This window comes from Stegastes partitus, unplaced genomic scaffold, assembly GCF_000690725.1.
Source record: "Stegastes partitus isolate 25-593 unplaced genomic scaffold, Stegastes_partitus-1.0.2 Scaffold507, whole genome shotgun sequence".
NCBI lineage: Eukaryota > Metazoa > Chordata > Actinopteri > Pomacentridae > Stegastes > Stegastes partitus.
In genome coordinates this window covers 18,245-38,715 of record NW_007578238.1, presented here as the reverse complement: position 1 = coordinate 38,715, position 20,471 = coordinate 18,245, and the positions used below count along the sequence as shown (strand labels likewise).

Sequence of the window (20,471 nt, the reverse complement as noted above, 5' to 3'; positions counted from 1 at the left end):
GCAGTTGTTGATGGAGGAGCTTGAAGTGAACCAGCTGTTAGTCTCACACATTCTGGTTTACACATCTCATCCAGAACTCCATCACATCTCCAGGAAAATAACTATTTTGTCAAAAACAACTGCCGTACAGACTAGAGCTGCTGCGGTTAGCTGGTAAAATGAATGATGCTGAAAAATTCACTGTGACAAGTATCATGTCAGATTATTTATGACACACGAAGAGATTATTGACTCATTTCATTGCACATTTGCAATGACAATAAAGAAATTCTACTCTGTTGATTTTCACTCCAGTCATTGGTCAGCTGCCGTCAGATCTGATGTGGTTCAGTATAAAGACAGAAGGCTTCAAATGATCACAGAACAAAGAGTGGGTTTGCACACAGCAGACCGCAGCATGTTTTATCTGTCCTGCTTTCTGTGCTCACATATACTCTACTTTAATATGAATTCCTAATAAAGCTGTTCTCATTTACATATTTTTCTCTTTTGAGAGTGAAACAGTGGCTGATGTGTAGCTCATTAGGAAGACTTGTTAATCACTTTTAAACTGCTGCTGCTCCACACCACTAAAATCCAGATTTGTAAACCCCAATACCGCTGGACAAAGTCACTATAAACATGATGAAGGCTGTGTTGTGAATTCAGCTGTATTTAATTTATAGCCACCACCAAAGTCAGAACAGTTGCACAGTAAGGAGAAAACCGTGCCCACCGTGTCCATGTTGCACTTTGTTAAGAGCTTCAATAGAAACGTATATATTTCTTCTGGAGTTGCACCACTGACGTAAATAATAAGCCATCGTTTCCGCTTTGCAGTTTTGCACTTTAATATGTAAACATCTGTGCTGCACAATACACTCATGTACAGTTTGTCAAAATAAAATGAACCTAAATGAAAAGGTCATTTTGTGTTTTTGGAGGAAAAACTAATTGTTCAGGTTAATCAGCTAATTTGTAAACTAGTTGACAGATTATTCAAAAGCGTGAATTAACTTTCTAAACAACAATTTCCAAGAAAATTTAAGAATCAGCTTTGTGAAATATCCCACCTCCAAGTTGCTCTTTCAAACCTCTGGTACAGGTGAGCTTATTTTTTAAAAAAGAGGATTGAAGTGATCTTAGACAAACACCTGTCAGTGTTTTTACAACAGCTAGTATTTAGAGGGAGCAACTAAGTGCTTTTACTAAAGTACAATACTTAAGCACATCTTTGAGGAGCTTGTACTTTCCTTGAGTATTCCCATTTCAGCTACTTTATTCCTTTCTTCTACTAACTGCATGTGATAACTGTAGTTGCTTTGCAGTTAGTTTAATGATACCAAATATCATCAGAAAAATTCCAATACAATATTATTAATCTAGGTTAAGATTATTGATCCCTGAGGAGAAATTTAGAAGCATCAGATATATAGCAGTACCATCAGCCTGCTGCTCACAGCCAGACTCTGGTCAGCAGCTTCGAAAGCATAGATGTGCATCTGTGCAGTATTTTGACTGTTCGTTAAAAATAGTTTGTCTGCAAAGCTGTCGTTCCAGGAATGATTGATCCCTCCGAGGCAGCAGACTAAATTCAGCCTGGACCACAGTCCTTCTTTTCTTTTCTTTCAGGCTCTTCAGCTATGAATAATCTGCAGTGTAACGCAGTACGCTTGGCCCCTTTCCTGATTCCCTGCTGGCCAGAATTCACTATAACGTTCTGTACCTGAATACGCTTATGTCATAAGCCACGGCAACGTTGTGCACCACAGTCAACTGATGCGCCTCCTACAGATAACTTTACTGTAGCGTCTACATCATGTTGCTGCTGCTTTTGTTTTGGATGCAGGAATGAGGGGGACACTCGAAACCCTTAGAACTGTCGTGAAAATTCCCTGGTGAAAAATGTCTACATGGTGGAAGACACATCGGCTGAGTGTTTCCACCGTGAAGCTGCGGTATATTGATGAAAGTTTCAACAGCACAGATTCAGACCTCCAGGGATTCATTTGAACTTAAGGAACAAATCCTGTCAACTTGCAGGGTGGAGCTTTCTCATTAATAATCATCTTCTGAATCGGTTTCTGGGTTGAACTTATATGGCTGCGTCACATAAATAGTACAACTTGCCACTGTGTAGTGTAGAGCAGTTTTACATAGTTTGAGAAGAGTCAAAGTTGAGCTGGTGTGCCCGAGCTGCAGCGAGGGGGAGAGATGGTTGGAGACAGTGGCAGGGACTTCATAGATCAGCACATTCTACAGGAATCAACAGTGTACAGGTACATGTAAGACATGTTAGAGCAAGATGGGATGATTTTCAGGGAGAACACTTGTAAATATGTAGTTTACATGCACAGAGGTGAGTTTCTGGAGCTTTATTCAATCACTGAAGAGGGACTTTGAATATTATTTAACTGTCTCTTTGTATTTTGAAACTGAACACAACAGGCCTGCTTCTTTATTTTGTCTGAGTAATTAAGGATTAGCTGATTTATTCATGTGTTGTTTTTTTCTGTTTTCTCGTACTTTCTACACAATAAGTGTCACATGTATTAATAATGGAAATCACTGTGCGTTAACTCTTCAAAGCACAAAAACTGACAGGATTTGTTAAAAATACAACTTAAAGACAAAAAAATGAAGTATTCAGATGTTAAAACCAGATTTTGTTTGTCTTCATTTATGATATTTGACACTGAATTTTAGTCAGAAAGCACATTTGTGACAAGTCAGATGATGCATAAGTGGGTTGTTATGAGAAATGGTTAATAAATAAATTTGATTAGAGACAAAATTGTGATATAATCTTATTCAACAAAAAATGTGCTGATATTTTTAGTATGTTTTAATTGAATTTGTGTCTCGTTACTGTTATACTTTGTGGCGTGAGCTGTGGCATTGATCAGATGTGTACACTGTTCAGTTTGTGGTATCTAAACTTATATCCATCCATTCATTCTCTACATACCGCTTTATCCTCCTCACGGGGGGCTGGAGCTTATCCCAGCCGACTCAGGGAGAAGGCAGGAGACACCCTGGACAGGTCGTCTAAACTTTCATAAGAAAGACAATGTTTTAAAAATGAATCACGTTATTTAGTTCACCCTCATTCTGGACACATTTCCACAGCTTTTATTCTAAAATTCGGAACTTTTCGTCTTGAAGACTCCAAAATACAAAATGTTAAATTATCAGCTGAGTCATATATATATTTTTTTTAAATTTACTGCTCAAAGCCTCATAGAGAAAACTCATGTTTAAAATGATTCATCACCATTATAATACGTTTTTGGCAAGTTCTGTTACCATGGCGACCCATTCCTTACAGCTTCATTTCATCCTCAGTCAGGCGCTGATTCATTAATCCTTTAATTCCTTTGTTTGTAATCAAACTGTTTGTTTACAATCCAGGGAGTCCGTCTGTCTGCACTGGTGAACTCCCGAATGCTGGTTTAGTTTTATCAAATGTGAAAAGCTGCAGAATTTATCCAACAGCTGTAACTCCTCTGACCATCAGCTGTCTGGTTTATGTTGAAGTGACTGTTTTTCTTTGTCATTTATCACTGCAGGCTAAAATCTACTTTTCTTTTCCTGGAGAGCTGCTGATGAGGATGCTGAAGATGCTCATCCTTCCTCTCATCACGTCCAGGTAGGTTTATGTGACAAAACACACCAGGAGGAGAAAATAATGAGATTATTAAAACAATACAGGCAGGAAAACATATTTTTTGGTTCAGGTTCTGTGGTGATCCAAAAGCATCTTAAACAATAGTTCCTGTTTTTTTTTTTAGCCTGCTGCATTTCCAATTAACGCGTCAGTTGCGGCTCTGTGAGTCATGCTAAATTTGCACTCTTGACCTTCATGTGATTAAACGGGAATAAATACAGCGACTCAGACAGACGGACTGAGGGAAGGGCGGAGTCAGGGAACATGCACTGTCGTAACGTCTAGTTAGTTCCCAAAAAAACAAACAATAGTAGCAATAAAGACAGATACAGAACGATAGTTAGTCAGAAAAGTAGTAATAAAAATAATTTTAAAAGATAAATAAAAGGAAACATTTTTTAAAATGTAGTAAAATGAAAGCTTTTAAATTTCAAAAGAATAAAAAGAAGAACACTTTTAAAAAAATATGATTAAAAGAAAATATTTTTAAAATATAATATTAATAATAATAAAAATGCATGTTTGACAGTGAATGTGTAATAGACAAATGACGATGGTAATTATAAATCCTATGAAATGCCAAATATATTGTGTGTGTGTGTGTAATTAAAGAATGAAAGTAAACTAATAAGGTGTGAAGAAGTAAACTCCTAGAGATACGTACTTAAAGTACCAAATGTAGTGACGTAAAAAGTATTATATTTGCATCAGCACTGCAAGTAAGTGTCAGAAAATGGAAATACTTAAGTACAAGTAACTTGAAGCTATACTAGAGTACTGTACTTGAATAAATATAGTTTCTTCTACTGAAAGGCAGTTATGGAGATCCTAAACATAACCGTATCTATCACGTACATCATTTTAGCTGAATTGTGCATATCTCAAAACGACAAAAGTGACATAATTTGTCTGGGAACAGTGACGCTGTGAACATCTGCAGCATGTGTCCACTCCACATGTTAAATGTGGAAACATCTGGCCACACGTTCATTTGCTCACCGCAGATAACCAAGAACTTAACATACAAGGTTCCTCTTTGCAGAAAAAAAGTACAGGATACATTATGTTATCTGTTGCCACATTAAGAAAGTGACACTTCCATTTACAGTTTTATCGTGTATCATGAGTCCAGATTTGATCCTTTTTACTTTCAAAGAGTGTCAGAACATGAGGAGGAGGTTGGATCTGGTATTAATGTGAGGGGTGCAGACTATTTTTCTACTGATGAATCTATCGCCTACTGTATCGATTAGTGATTAATCTATATTATTCCTTTTGTTCCAAAAAATGAAAAAGGCCATTTCAACATTTCTCTGAGTGCTCACAGGTGTTACCAACACTGCTATCAAAAGTGGCTCCACATCCTATAGATGATCAACTATCTGCATGTTTACAATTTTTTTTTTTTTTTTTTACAAACTTTACATTTTTCAAACTACTCTGCACATCACCTCCAGCAAGTTATTTCACCATGCTAAATGTATCTTCCAGCAAGTTGCTGACGGCTTGCTCCTCTGTATACTGCATTTATGTTATTGATCCAGTATGTTTAATTATCCTCAGTCTCTCTTGTTGTCTTTTTGGTCAAAGCTGAATCACCAATAGTTTCTCAGTTAAATGTTTCTTTTTTTTCCAGAACTGGGGCAACCTTTGTTTTGGAGACTAGTTTAATAAAACATTAAGAATAAATGATTTGGATTAAATCTAATACTGTCTAACTTAGACTTTGTATATTTTCCTGGTGGAGTGATGCATCACAGATGAGTATTTCAGTGTTAAAAACTAGATCATTCTTTCTGGTTTTACAGTTTCTAGCTGATAAACGGTGGCATTTTGTCTGTTTTCTTAACATGCTGTTCAAATCCATTAGCTGGTTTTGGTGGTTTAGAAGGTTGAATGATGCATATATTTGGATTCATTTATTCATTCTATTCATGGTACCTGTCAACTCCTTCTCCTGGTTTTCAAAACTTTGCCAGACATCAATTTCTGTTTTACTTTTAAATACTTATGTCAGTTGTCTAAAGCACAAACACAGCTGCATACTGAATGAACGTAAACCTAAACCAACATAGGACGGAGTCTTTGAGCTGCCATTGTCATATTTCAGAACACAACTATTTTCAAATACCCCTCAAATCCCACGGTTATCACAAACACACACAAAATCTTTGTTACAGGTTTTCCATACAGCTCAGTCAGATTCAGCACTTATAGAGTCAAGCTGACAGTCTTTATGCTAAGCTAGGCTAATTTGTTTTAATAACGGACAGTCTTCCTCTCTTCCTCCTCGTCGTGCAGTTTAATGTCGGGCTTGTCGTCGATGGAGTCGAAGGCGTGCTGCCGGATGGGCGTCCTCACCGTCACCTACTACCTGTGGACCACCTTCATCGCCGTAGTCGTCGGCATCGTGCTCGTCATCATCATCAAGCCCGGCGTGGGGACGGAGATGGAAAGCAACCGGCTGGGCGGTGGGCCTGTCATGACCTCAGCCGACGCCCTGCTCGACCTCATCAGGTGAGAGAGGTGGAAGGTCAGCTGGATGGTGTGTGTTGTTGTGTATCTGTGTGCACATATTTCAAACTGTAAATGAGGAGATAAAACATGGTGCTTAATGCTGACTGTAAGAAAAGGAAGACCTGGGAATGAGAAGCAGAGTAAAATGTTTTAATGATCATAACTAATAGTTTCCTTAGTGGCAGCTACTAGCTTGGTTTTGTTATCCAACTACAACACAACACAGATATCAGAAAGAGAACTGTAGACCTCCACAAGTCTGGTTCATCCTTGGGTACAATTTCTAGATGCCTGAAGGTTCCACGTTCATCTGTTCAAACAATTCTACACAAGTATAAACACCATCCAGCCCCCCGCAACCCTAGTGAGGATTAAGCAGTGTATAGATAATGGATGGATGGATCTATAAACACCATGGGAATGTCCAGCCATCATACTGCTCAGGAAGGAGACGGGTTCTGTGTCCCAGAGATGAAGTATTTTGGTGTAAATGTGCGTATCAACCCCAGAACAAAAGACCTTGTGAAGATGCTGCTGAAGCTGGTGAGAGAGTCATTATCCACAGTGAAACCAGTCCTGTACCGACATGAGCTGAAAGGATACTCAGAGAGGAAGAAGACATTACTCCACAAGAAACATAAAAATGTCAGATTACAGTTTGTAAATGCACACAGGGACAAAGACCTTCATTTGTGGAGACATGTCCTGTGGTCTGATGAAACTAAAACTGAACTGTTTGGCCTTAATGACCATCGTTACATTTGGAGGAAAAAGGGGGAAGCTTGAAGCCTGAGAACACCATCCTGACTGTGAAGCACGGGGGTGGCAGCATCATGTTGTGGAGGTGTTCTGCTGCAGGAGGGACTGGTGCACTTCACTAAATAGATGGCATCATGAGGAAAGAACATTATGTGGAAATATTGAAGCAACATCCCAAGACATCAGCCAGGAAGTTAAAGCTTTAAATGGGTCTTCAAATGGATTTGCTCAAAAATTGTGAATAAAGTAGACTTTCAAAAAATTAGGAAAAATATATTTCTAATACACAATAATAGGATCTATTTGATCAATTTTATTGTGAGAATAATATCTGAATAACATTACCAAATTCTTAGAAAGCTTTCATATAGAATGTGGATGTGAAATGTAGAAATGAGTCAGAGGTAGAGTCCACCAAACAAAACATAGAAAACACACCAACACACACTCTCACACATCAATCCAATTAGAGAGCAGGACTGATCGGTGTATTTTTAGTAATCCTGCGAGGATAAGTGATAGATTAACCGAGTGAGCGGCGGTGCGATGCAATGATCTCTGCTGCGGCACGTTGGCAGACCGAGCTCTCGTGCCTCCATCAGAGGCCACGCCCACTTTGGAAGAAGCCGCACGAGCAGGTTGACAAATCGTCATCCCATTGACTTCTGACCTGTGCTGAAGGTTAACTGATCTGCACTGTTTACCTGCTGAGTGGAGGAGCAGAAGGGATGGAGGTGTAGTCAGACACCAGACAGAAAGATTCCTGAGTTTAGGAGTCATTAATTATGTTGATTGTTTGTTTCCCTAAAGCCCATGATTGTAAACAACCCAAAGCTTTCAGTTTTCTATTATAGAGGAGAAGCTCAAATCACGGAATTTAGTCATTAAAAAAACAAAAAAAAACAAAGCAAATAATCAGTTATATAAATAGTTGGTGATTAATTTAACATTTAACAACTAATTATTTAATCATGGCAGCTTTGCAGTGGATGCTTCTGATGTTCTTTAACATCAGCTGATTTTTCTCAAGCTAGTAGGTTTGGTCATGTCCGTGCATCACATTTTTTAAGTCATTTTTTAGGATGTCGTTGCCACATGATTGCCAGATTAGATATCTGCAATAACTAGCAGTTTGCAAGTCTTTATGAGGGGTCCAACCAGTTCCATTATTACAGTATTAGTGTCATAGATTTCCACTGTTTTACCAGGCTGCTGTTGAGCTGCCTTTCCACAGCTGCAGGCCACAGTGCTAACAGTGATCTGAAGTTGTTGTGAAGATGTTTTTTCAGAGCTCGCTCCCAGATCTCTCACATTGCAGCAATAAGACTTTAAGTGGGGACCTAACAGAACTTGTCTGTTCCTGCAAGTACTTGTGTATCTGGAAAAAAAACCCACATCAGGAGGGTAGTCTGGTTTATATTATTTCACATGGCCTGACTAATTGAGCGGTTAACAAAATGCTTGTGGAGACAATGTTCTTCAGTGTTTTAGACTATAGAGATAGTATTTATATGCATGCTGCTGCCTCGATTCTTGGCCCTCATTAGGCCTGAGGTGACAGCAGCACTGGTATATTTTTATTTACAAACCCGTTCTGGCTAAGAACTCACTTCTTACGTGTCGTCCTCTATCACTTACCAACAGCTGTTATAATTCTCACTCATCTAAATGGCTGCTCTGCAGGATGCCCAGGATTTGCTCTGGACTTAGTAAAGTGGCCTTCTCCCATTTTGACCTGTTTTTTCCTTACTATTGGAATAACTTTTAGAACACATTATAGCTTCACGGGAGAGATCGGAGCGTTCATCAAAGCTGTGTACTTTAAGAGTGCAGTTGTTGTTTCTAAACTGGATTTTCTTTTAGTCTCGTGGTTGTTCTAATGCTTTACTTTTGTCCCATGACTTTTTGACTACTTTAACAACTTTGAAGAAATACTATAAAAACAATAATAATCAGCTGTCTCCTTCTGCTCCACAGAAACATGGTTCCCTCCAACCTGATCGAAGCCACGTTTCAGCAGGTAAGACAGCAGTCCTTTACACTTTATCCTATCTTTATCGCTCTGTGCTTTGCTGCATCTTACAAACTTGACTCTCTCTCTTCAGTACAAAACCGACCTGATTCCCATCCTCAAAGTCCCGGCCAGAACCATACAGCCCAACTTCGTCTATGTTGTCCCAGATGACAGCGACCTCAAAGGGCAGACGGTGTACCTGGAGCTGACTCCACCCCCAGAGGTCTTGTACAAGACCAGTCCTGGCAGCAGCCAGCAGATGAACGTACTCGGCATTGTCATCTTCTCTGCTACCATGGGTGAGACATCTGAAAAGGACAATGTAGATATGTTCAAATGGGGAGAAATAGAGGTATCTTGAATTGAATGATGACTACTTAGAGCTAAAGTGTTATTAGAAACTGGAATGAGAACTTTAGCTGCTGACAGCCACAGTGTGAACTGTAGATATCTGTAATGAGAAGCAGAAATAGTCAAAAGTGATGTCATTTGTACAGGAAGAAGCACAATTTGAAGATATGAAATGTTCTTTTTGATCAGGAAGAAACACATTTTTGGTACCTGCCATACATATCTAGTCTAGCTAGTGAGTGTTCTGAATTCAATTCTGACAAGTCAGAATCAGAAATCATTTCAGGAAGCCAGTGTAAACATATCATGAATGATGAGTCTCTACCTGGAGGTGACAGTGAGGGAGTCACATCAACATTCAAAGCGATTCAGCCCACAAATGTGAATGTGAATTTTGCATGTATGTGCTGCAGGTCTGTTACTGGGCAGGATGGGAGAACGAGGAGCTCCGCTGGTCAACGTCTGTCAGTGTATCAACGAGTGTGTGATGAAGATCATCAACGCTGCTGTGTGGTGAGATGAAAGCTCAGCATATGAAGTTGTAGACGAATGTCCTGTTGATTAGTTTAAACTGGAGCCGCAGTGGCTCTGGATCAGCTGGTGTGATAATGGTCAGTAAGTGTTCACTCAGTGTGGTCAGCCTCTGACACCCAGCTAGGATTCTGTTGATCTGACCCGATGACCCATCAGATGGTGAAAACGTGCCGATGGTAATGCCATTGTGTCCTCCCTCTGCAGAGCTCTGTCCCTCTGCAGCTTGAGCACCTGAGCTGATTAAAAGTAGCAGGAACAGGAGCTTAATGGCCTGTACGCTTACAGATGCAGCACTGAGTGTCGGTGTTGTAAAATTTATTTTGAAAAACTGAAAACGTCGAGCAGTTTCTAATTGTCCATAAATGTTCAGTCAAAATGCTGCACTGTGCCAGCAGGTCTGTCTGCGTGTGTCGACGGGCGGCCCGATCATATAAATAAAACCCTTTGGATAAATCTTGAGTTGGAATTTATTTCACTCCTTTTAAGGTAGTTTTTTTGTCTCACATCAGTCTGAGCTGCTGTGTTGAGACGAGAGGTTTCTCCGTGCAGCCTAACAGCAGCTACTGATGCATGTGAGGCGTTTAGGGAACATCTGTAAATTATCTCTGCATGCACATCTGTCATGCTGCCCCACCCATCACCACAAGTAAATTACCAGCTTGTAGGAAGCACTGATATATGAGATCAGCCAACATTAGGCATTTATAGCACACAGTGCAGCCAAAGCATGGCTGGGAACAGAGCTTTCATTGTCAGAGATCAGACGATCATCTTTATTAAAGCACGCTATCTCCAAGCAGTCGCCTTCGTCTCAGTGTGAGGCAGCGACAAACTGAAGCAGTGATTAGTCAGAAATGTTGATGTTTAACTCTGCTTGTACTATAGCCAAAGAAGAACTATGACTAACTCATGGTCCCAGACTGATCTACATCTTTCTTCCTGCTACAGTCACTTACATAATTTGTCCAAACATTAGTGTTTACTTTCAGTACAAAATCTAATAAAAGTGCGACATGTTCAGAGTGAACTGCATTACAGGCAGCTGATAAGTTTCAGCTTTAGAGCAGCACAAAGTAACAAAGTAGGAAAGAAGTGCCTGCATTAGGGAAACCTCACCAACTACGGGTTCAGCATCACACCCCCTCCCCTGTTTGTCTCCACTTGAATGCATCATGTTGACGCTGTCTGCTCTGTCCTCTCAGGTATTTCCCATTTGGCATCATATTCCTGGTGGCGGGGAAGATCCTGGACATGCAGGACCCGAGCACGCTGGGAAAGAAGCTGGGCTGGTACGGCATCACTGTGCTCGCCGGCCTCTTCGTCCACGGACTCGTCCTCCTCCCTCTCTTCTACTTCATCCTCACCAGAAAGAACCCATTCAGCTACATCCGTGGGCTGCTGCAGGCCATGGTGATCGCCCTGGCCACCTCGTCCAGGTGAGTCCTGCTTATATCTGCTGCTGTGCGTCGGTTAAAGCATAGGCGTAGCTTTCAGTGGGGGGACATGGTGGATACTCCAGTTCAATATTTAATACGTTATATTATATTTAGACAGCAGTACTTGTCCATCTCCTGAATAAAAGCGTGACAAAACCAGGGGAATATTTGATGAACAGCTATATGTGTGTTGACTTTGCAGAAGTAATATTAAATAGGAAAAGTTGATCAGGGGAATACAGGAGAGAGAACAGAACAGAATCCCAGAAACCTTACTATTTCGTTATACATTCAATTGTTTGTGGTTTCCTTTACATAAATAGACAATTTCCAGATACACTGATGCAGAAAAGGAACAAACTGGTCCATTAAAATGTCCCAGAATGAGGAAGTGTTTTATGTTTCAATTGCAGACGCCTCAGTTAATGTGTATCCTCCCACTGTTCAACCAAAACCCATGCCTCAGGGTTAAAGGTTTATCTGAATGTCGTCTCTCCTCTCTCAGCTCAGCCACACTACCCATCACCATGAAGTGTTTGTTGGAGAACTGCCATGTGGATCGGCAGATCGCTCGCTTCGTCCTCCCGGTAGGAGCCACCATCAACATGGATGGCACGGCGCTGTACGAGGCTGTGGCGGCCATCTTTATTGCTCAGGTCAATGACTACGAGCTGGACTTTGGCCAGTTAGTTACCATCAGGTAAACAAACACAGAGAGACTTTTATTTTGTTGGTAGATCGAAGGATCTGCCTTTGTGACACTAGATTCCCAAACATATGCAACAAGCCGACTCATCTGGCTCAGTTCTGATCTCTGACAGGCTGTTGTCCTCTCATCTGTCCGTCTCACAGCATCACAGCCACAGCTGCCAGTATCGGTGCAGCCGGGATCCCTCAGGCCGGTCTGGTTACCATGGTGATTGTACTCACATCAGTGGGCCTGCCTCCAGACGACATCACACTTATCGTGGCCATCGACTGGATCCTGTAAGTCAAAGTACCGATTATGAAGAAGAGTTACTGTTTCTGTTATTTGCTCACTGGTGGTATTTCCTCTGTCTCTGCAGCGACCGGTTTCGGACCATGATCAACGTCCTGGGTGATGCCCTGGCAGCAGGAATCATTGCCCACCTCTGTCGGAAAGACTTCCCTCTTAGTGGAGTAGGAAAGGTAAAAAAAAGAACAAGAACACCTGACAGTGACCTTAGATCCATCAGTATAGAGCCCAACTCCAGTGCCCAATATTGAAGGATGAAGTGTCAGAGATGAAACAATGACTTATTTCACTTACTGTTACTGTCAACCATCCTGACACAGTTGGAATTTAAAAAAAAAAAAAGTTCAAACTATTTTGTAGTCACAATTTGAGTTTCTAATTCTAGTCTGCTGTGCCACAGTTTTAAACAGTTTTAGAGACACATTGATATCTAAGACATCATCGCATGTAGCTTCAAATTGGAAACATGAAGCTGGGAGCTGCTTCTTCATTCATGCCTGTAAACTCAGATTAGATTACAACAGATTAGAGCCCCGCCCCCTCAACTGGGCTCATCACTGCCTGTCACCGGGCAGAAGAGTACCATTAATAGAGAGACAGTCCTGAACAACAACGTGTTTACAGACAGTGAACTAACCACAGACGCTCCACTGTTCTGCTGTTATCGCAAACATCATGCNGAAGTTCTCCAGATAGCCTGAGCTCTGTCCTCCCACTGAGCTCGAAACGCCTCAGAAATAAGTGTAGACACGGTGCTGCAGTCCAACCTGTAACCAGCTGCTACACCCTGTAAAAAGTGCAAAGTCACAGGCCTTCAGAAACACCCCCAGAGCTCCGTGTGTTTCTCTTTGTTCGATGTGAACATCTGCATATCAGACCAACATGCGCCTTTGCTAGTATGAATAGCACCGTGTGCTTGTCTGCTTTCAGTCCTCATCAGTCACACGGAAACCATGAACTGGTCTTAAGCACTCAAGGAATCTCGGTGGAAAAGTAGCTTATGTGTAGCGAGACAGCTACTTATCATTGTCATCTAGCTGGGCTGTGTGCACACATGTGGGAAGTTCATGACTCCATCTTGCACTTTTATGATGCTATATTGCTGATAAATCTGCCCAAACAGAAACATAATCACCTGCCAAAGTACTCAAACCATCTTTGTGGTAGTTCTCCTGCAGTAGAGGTTTGCAGGACTGTGTCATAAAGCTGCAGGTGGAGACTGGATTGAAGATGTTGTACTGATCCAACCTATGAACACATCTGTGACTTGACAAACAGGTTAATTAACATCAGTTCCTAAATGTGACAATACAAGATGTAATACAGTCCATCTAAACCAGGGGTGTCGAACTGCGGTCCTCGAGGGCCGCAATCCTGCATGTTTTAGATGTTTCTCTCTTCCAACACACCTGATTCAAATAATCAGCTCATCATCAAGCTCTGCAGAAGTCTGATAATGATCCTGATCATTTGAATCAGGTTTGTTGGAAGAAGGACACATCTAAAACATGCAGGATTGCGGCCCTCGAGGACCGGATGTCGACACCCCTGATCTAAACCTTTTGGCTGTTGCAGTTTAGGGGAACTGTAAGTGTTTCTGACCCTGATCCGTGTCCATGAAGTTAAATCTTAATGAGAGACACTAAACCTGCAGGATTCTCTGACCTCTGTCTTCACCTGGAGTGAAGCAGAAACAACAACAGGCCGGTTCCCGTAGCTCGACCAGATGCTACAACAAAGGCGTGTGAGGTGTTTCTTCCCCCTTTGTAAGCCTCTTAGTCCTGTAAGTCTGCCTGGCTGCCTGCAGCCGGCCCACAGGCCTGCCTCGGCTCTGATCACTGATCATTTAATCCCTCAGTGGAAAAGGTTTGCTCGTCTTTGGCTCTGACAGGTTTGTCACCCTGCCAGCCGCACAGAAACTTGGAAGACATGGACGAGCTCCTGTTACCGAGCGGCGAGGAGGAGGCGCGCTCCGAGCACAGTTCGTTCGCTCCGGGAGACGCAGAGAGGACGATGGGGGACCGAGTCAAGACCTTCTTCCAGGAGTCGGTGAAGGGGGACCTGAGGAGGACTGTGACAAACTTCTGCAAGAGGAACGGGCTGCTGACGCTGTCGGTCATTGCTGTGCTGACCGGCTGCACGCTGGGCTTCATGCTGAGAGGGACTCAGCTGTCCACGCAGGTACGACTCACCCAAATCTAACAGCTTTACAGTTAAATCTCAGCTTGCAGTTCACACTCTCCTTCATAGTCAGGTCAGAGCACAGCAGCCTTCTGCCCTTTGACAGCTCCTCTTGAAACTTTCCTTTAAGTAACAGGATTGATCATTTTACCCTCCTTGTTTACACTTTCCTTGGTCTGTATCCACCTGCTAGGATTGAACCTGCCAGCAGTTTGCAGCCCGTTGACATTTCCCTTTTATAATTTACTTTAAAGCATTTATTATTTAACCTCCTTGTTGACACTTTCCTTCATCAGTATCTCACCTGCCAGGACTTAATCTTTCAGCTCCAGTGTTGATGCTCCCTCATTCATCTCCCACTGATTGGTTCTCTCACATTTGTTTGCACCCATCGGGATGTGATGTTTAAGTCGTCATGCTTTTACTTTCCTGTTAAACTTTAATAGTGGGGCTGTACGGTGGCGCAGTTGGTTAGCACTGTTGCCTCGCAGCAACAAGAAGGTCGCTGGTTCGCGTCCCGGTGGAGTTTGCATGTTCACCCCATGCAGCGTAGGTTCTCTCCGGGTTCTCCGGCTTCCTCCCACAAAGTCCAAAAACATGTTGAGGTTAATTGGTGATTCTAAATTGTCTGTAGGTGTGAATGTGAGTGTGCTTGGTTGTCTGTCTATAAGTGTAGCCCTGCAGACCTGTCCAGGGTGCCCCCTGCCTTTGCCCTGGGATAGACTCCAGCCCCCCGCGACCCTAGTGAGGATTAAGCGGTGTATAGATAATGGATGGATGGACTTTAATGCTGATACTTCAGGACTTACCTGTGAGGACTAGTGACGAAGCTTTCCTTTAAATCTTACTCTTGGCTCTCTTACCTTTCAATTTGACGTCAGTACGCACCAGAAAGGATTCTACACGTCGACCTTTAATTACTCTGGTCGGTACTTGCCTTTCAGTTTCTTGTCTGGGGCTGTGTTCTTCTTTGAATTTCCCATCAAGCTCTTAAGTGTTTAACCCAAGTATCAGTCACTCACTTAATCCATTTAACATACAATTTCACTCATTTGAGAATAGATCACATTCATACACCAATGGCGACAGAGCTTCCGTGCAAGGTGGGAGCAACTTTTGGGTTGCCCAAGGACACTTCGGGCATCGAACCACCAACCTTGCTCTACGACCTGAGCCACAGCTGCCTGCTAGCATTTAGGAGGAGGAGCTGAAGAATAACTTACAGATTGGTCAAATATTGTGCAGGAAAAGGAAGTGGTAGCTAGAGCCCAACTTGGTTCACTTCACAAAGGAGAGAGCAGCCAGGTACAGTTTATTAACAAGATCCTCACAGTAGTTTGACACTGAAGAGGTTCAAAATGTATATTCGAGTAGAACCCGAAAAGATGGTGAACTATGCCTGGGCAGGGCGAAGCCAGGAGAAAACTGAAAACAGGTGGAGGCCCTCAGCAGTCCTGACGTGCAAATCGGTTGTCTGACCTGGGTATAGGGGCTAAATACTAGTCCAACCATCTACGAGCTGGTTCCCTCTGAAGTTTACATACATACAAACATTTACAAACATAAAAGAAGACGTACAGCCCATGTTTTTGTTAAAAATCTTTGACCTTCGGCTCCCACTGGTGCCAGAACCAGACGCAGTTGTTGATGGAGGAGCTTGAAGTGAACCAGCTGTTAGTCTCACACATTCTGGTTTACACATCGCATCCAGAACTCCATCATATCTCCAGTAGAATAACTGTTTTGTCTAAAACAACTGCTGTACACGACTAGAGCTGCTGCGGTTAGCTGGTAAAATGAATGATGCTGAAAAATTCACTGTGACAAGTATCATGTCAGATTATTTATGACACACGAAGAGATTATTGACTCATTTCATTGCACATTTGCAATGACAATAAAGAAATTCTACTCTGTTGATTTTCACTCCAGTCATTGGTCAGCTGCCGTCAGATCTGATGTGGTTCAGTATAAAGACAGAAGGCTTCCAATGATCACAGAACAAAGAGTGGGTTTGCACACAGCAGACCGCAGCATGTTTTATCTGTCCTGCTTTCTGTGCTCACATATACTCTACTTTAATATGAATTCCTAATAAAGCTGTTCTCATTTACATATTTTTCTCTTTTGAGAGTGAAACAGTGGCTGATGTGTAGCTCATTAGGAAGACTTGTTAATCACTTTTAAACTGCTGCTGCTCCACACCACTAAAATCCAGATTTGTAAACCCCAATACCGCTGGACAAAGTCACTATAAACATGATGAAGGCTGTGTTGTGAATTCAGCTGTATTTAATTTATAGCCACCACCAAAGTCAGAACAGTTGCACAGTAAGGAGAAAACCGTGCCCACCGTGTCCATGTTGTTAAAAGCTTCAATAGAAACATATATATCTTATGGAGTTGCACCACTGACGTAAATAATAAGCCATCGTTTCCGCTTTGCAGTTTTGCACTTTAATATGTAAACATCTGTGCTGCACAATACACTCATGTACAGTTTGTCAAAATAAAATGAACCTAAATGAAAAGGTCATTTTGTGTTTTTGGAGGAAAAACTAATTGTTCAGGTTAATCAGCTAATTTGTAAACTAGTTGACAGATTATTCAAAAGCGTGAATTAACTTTCTAAACAACAATTTCCAAGAAAATTTAAGAATCAGCTTTGTGAAATATCCCACCTCCAAGTTGCTCTTTCAAACCTCTGGTACAGGTGAGCTTATTTTTTAAAAAAGAGGATTGAAGTGATCTTAGACAAACACCTGTCAGTGTTTTTACAACAGCTAGTATTTAGAGGGAGCAACTAAGTGCTTTTACTAAAGTACAATACTTAAGCACATCTTTGAGGAGCTTGTACTTTCCTTGAGTATTCCCATTTCAGCTACTTTATTCCTTTCTTCTACTAACTGCATGTGATAACTGTAGTTGCTTTGCAGTTAGTTTAATGATACCAAATATCATCAGAAAAATTCCAATACAATATTATTAATCTAGGTTAAGATTATTGATCCCTGAGGAGAAATTTAGAAGCATCAGATATATAGCAGTACCATCAGCCTGCTGCTCACAGCCAGACTCTGGTCAGCAGCTTCGAAAGCATAGATGTGCATCTGTGCAGTATTTTGACTGTTCGTTAAAAATAGTTTGTCTGCAAAGCTGTCGTTCCAGGAATGATTGATCCCTCCGAGGCAGCAGACTAAATTCAGCCTGGACCACAGTCCTTCTTTTCTTTTCTTTCAGGCTCTTCAGCTATGAATAATCTGCAGTGTAACGCAGTACGCTTGGCCCCTTTCCTGATTCCCTGCTGGCCAGAATTCACTATAACGTTCTGTACCTGAATACGCTTATGTCATAAGCCACGGCAACGTTGTGCACCACAGTCAACTGATGCGCCTCCTACAGATAACTTTACTGTAGCGTCTACATCATGTTGCTGCTGCTTTTGTTTTGGATGCAGGAATGAGGGGGACACTCGAAACCCTTAGAACTGTCGTGAAAATTCCCTGGTGAAAAATGTCTACATGGTGGAAGACACATCGGCTGAGTGTTTCCACCGTGAAGCTGCGGTATATTGATGAAAGTTTCAACAGCACAGATTCAGACCTCCAGGGATTCATTTGAACTTAAGGAACAAATCCTGTCAACTTGCAGGGTGGAGCTTTCTCATTAATAATCATCTTCTGAATCGGTTTCTGGGTTGAACTTATATGGCTGCGTCACATAAATAGTACAACTTGCCACTGTGTAGTGTAGAGCAGTTTTACATAGTTTGAGAAGAGTCAAAGTTGAGCTGGTGTGCCCGAGCTGCAGCGAGGGGGAGAGATGGTTGGAGACAGTGGCAGGGACTTCATAGATCAGCACATTCTACAGGAATCAACAGTGTACAGGTACATGTAAGACATGTTAGAGCAAGATGGGATGATTTTCAGGGAGAACACTTGTAAATATGTAGTTTACATGCACAGAGGTGAGTTTCTGGAGCTTTATTCAATCACTGAAGAGGGACTTTGAATATTATTTAACTGTCTCTTTGTATTTTGAAACTGAACACAACAGGCCTGCTTCTTTATTTTGTCTGAGTAATTAAGGATTAGCTGATTTATTCATGTGTTGTTTTTTTCTGTTTTCTCGTACTTTCTACACAATAAGTGTCACATGTATTAATAATGGAAATCACTGTGCGTTAACTCTTCAAAGCACAAAAACTGACAGGATTTGTTAAAAATACAACTTAAAGACAAAAAAATGAAGTATTCAGATGTTAAAACCAGATTTTGTTTGTCTTCATTTACGATATTTGACACTGAATTTTAGTCAGAAAGCACATTTGTGACAAGTCAGATGATGCATAAGTGGGTTGTTATGAGAAATGGTTAATAAATAAATTTGATTAGAGACAAAATTGTGATATAATCTTATTCAACAAAAAATGTGCTGATATTTTTAGTATGTTTTAATTTAATTTGTGTCTCGTTACTGCTATACTTTGTGGCGTGAGCTGTGGCATTGATCAGATGTGTACACTGTTCAGTTTGTGGTATCTAAACTTATATCCATCCATTCATTCTCTACATACCGCTTTATCCTCCTCACGGGGGGCTGGAGCTTATCCCAGCCGACTCAGGGAGAAGGCAGGAGACACCCTGGACAGGTCGTCTAAACTTTCATAAGAAAGACAATGTTTTAAAAATGAATCACGTTATTTAGTTCACCCTCATTCTGGACACATTTCCACAGCTTTTATTCTAAAATTCGGAACTTTTCGTCTTGAAGACTCCAAAATACAAAATGTTAAATTATCAGCTGAGTCATATATATATTTTTTTTAAATTTACTGCTCAAAGCCTCATAGAGAAAACTCATGTTTAAAATGATTCATCACCATTATAATACGTTTTTGGCAAGTTCTGTTACCATGGCGACCCATTCCTTACAGCTTCATTTCATCCTCAGTCAGGCGCTGATTCATTAATCCTTTAATTCCTTTGTTTGTAATCAAACTGTTTGTTTACAATCCAGGGAGTCCGTCTGTCTGCACTGGTGAACTCCCGAATGCTGGTTTAGTTTTATCAAATGTGAAAAGCTGCAGAATTTATCCAACAGCTGTAACTCCTCTGACCATCAGCTGTCTGGTTTATGTTGAAGTGACTGTTTTTCTTTGTCATTTATCACTGCAGGCTAAAATCTACTTTTCTTTTCCTGGAGAGCTGCTGATGAGGATGCTGAAGATGCTCATCCTTCCTCTCATCACGTCCAGGTAGGTTTATGTGACAAAACACACCAGGAGGAGAAAATAATGAGATTATTAAAACAATACAGGCAGGAAAACATATTTTTTGGTTCAGGTTCTGTGGTGATCCAAAAGCATCTTAAACAATAGTTCCTGTTTTTTTTTTTAGCCTGCTGCATTTCCAATTAACGCGTCAGTTGCGGCTCTGTGAGTCATGCTAAATTTGCACTCTTGACCTTCATGTGATTAAACGGGAATAAATACAGCGACTCAGACAGACGGACTGAGGGAAGGGCGGAGTCAGGGAACATGCACTGTCGTAACGTCTAGTTAGTTCCCAAAAAAACAAACAATAGTAGCAATAAAGACAGATACAGAATGATAATTAGTCAGAAAAGTAGTAATAAAAATAATTTTAAAAGATAAATAAAAGGAAACATTTTTTAAAATGTAGTAAAATGAAAGCTTTTAAATTTCAAAAGAATAAAAAGAAGAACACTTTAAAAAATATGAATAAAAGAAAATATTTTTAAAATATAATATTAATAATAATAAAAATGCATGTTTGACAGTGAATGTGTAATAGACAAATGACGATGGTAATTATAAATCCTATGAAATGCCAAATATATTGTGTGTGTGTGTGTAATTAAAGAATGAAAGTAAACTAATAAGGTGTGAAGAAGTAAACTCCTAGAGATACGTACTTAAAGTACCAAATGTAGTGACGTAAAAAGTATTATATTTGCATCAGCACTGCAAGTAAGTGTCAGAAAATGGAAATACTTAAGTACAAGTAACTTGAA

The 20,471-nt window shown here is 41.0% G+C and overlaps 1 protein-coding gene across 1 annotated transcript in view; it reads left to right on the top strand.

Moving 5' to 3' along the window:
• Positions 1 to 3,539: 3,539 nt before the first annotated feature.
• Positions 3,540 to 20,471, top strand: part of LOC103361467 (excitatory amino acid transporter 5-like) — an 18,537-nt gene continuing 1,605 nt past the window's right edge. Inside the window, exons 1-9 of the mRNA XM_008287549.1 lie at positions 3,540 to 3,628; positions 5,948 to 6,163; positions 8,900 to 8,942; positions 9,028 to 9,235; positions 9,701 to 9,800; positions 11,024 to 11,257; positions 11,763 to 11,957; positions 12,110 to 12,244; positions 12,325 to 12,427. Of these exons, the coding sequence (XP_008285771.1) occupies positions 3,585 to 3,628; positions 5,948 to 6,163; positions 8,900 to 8,942; positions 9,028 to 9,235; positions 9,701 to 9,800; positions 11,024 to 11,257; positions 11,763 to 11,957; positions 12,110 to 12,244; positions 12,325 to 12,427 (1,278 nt within the window). The 5' untranslated portion in view covers positions 3,540 to 3,584. The remainder of the gene's footprint in view (positions 3,629 to 5,947; positions 6,164 to 8,899; positions 8,943 to 9,027; positions 9,236 to 9,700; positions 9,801 to 11,023; positions 11,258 to 11,762; positions 11,958 to 12,109; positions 12,245 to 12,324; positions 12,428 to 20,471) is intronic.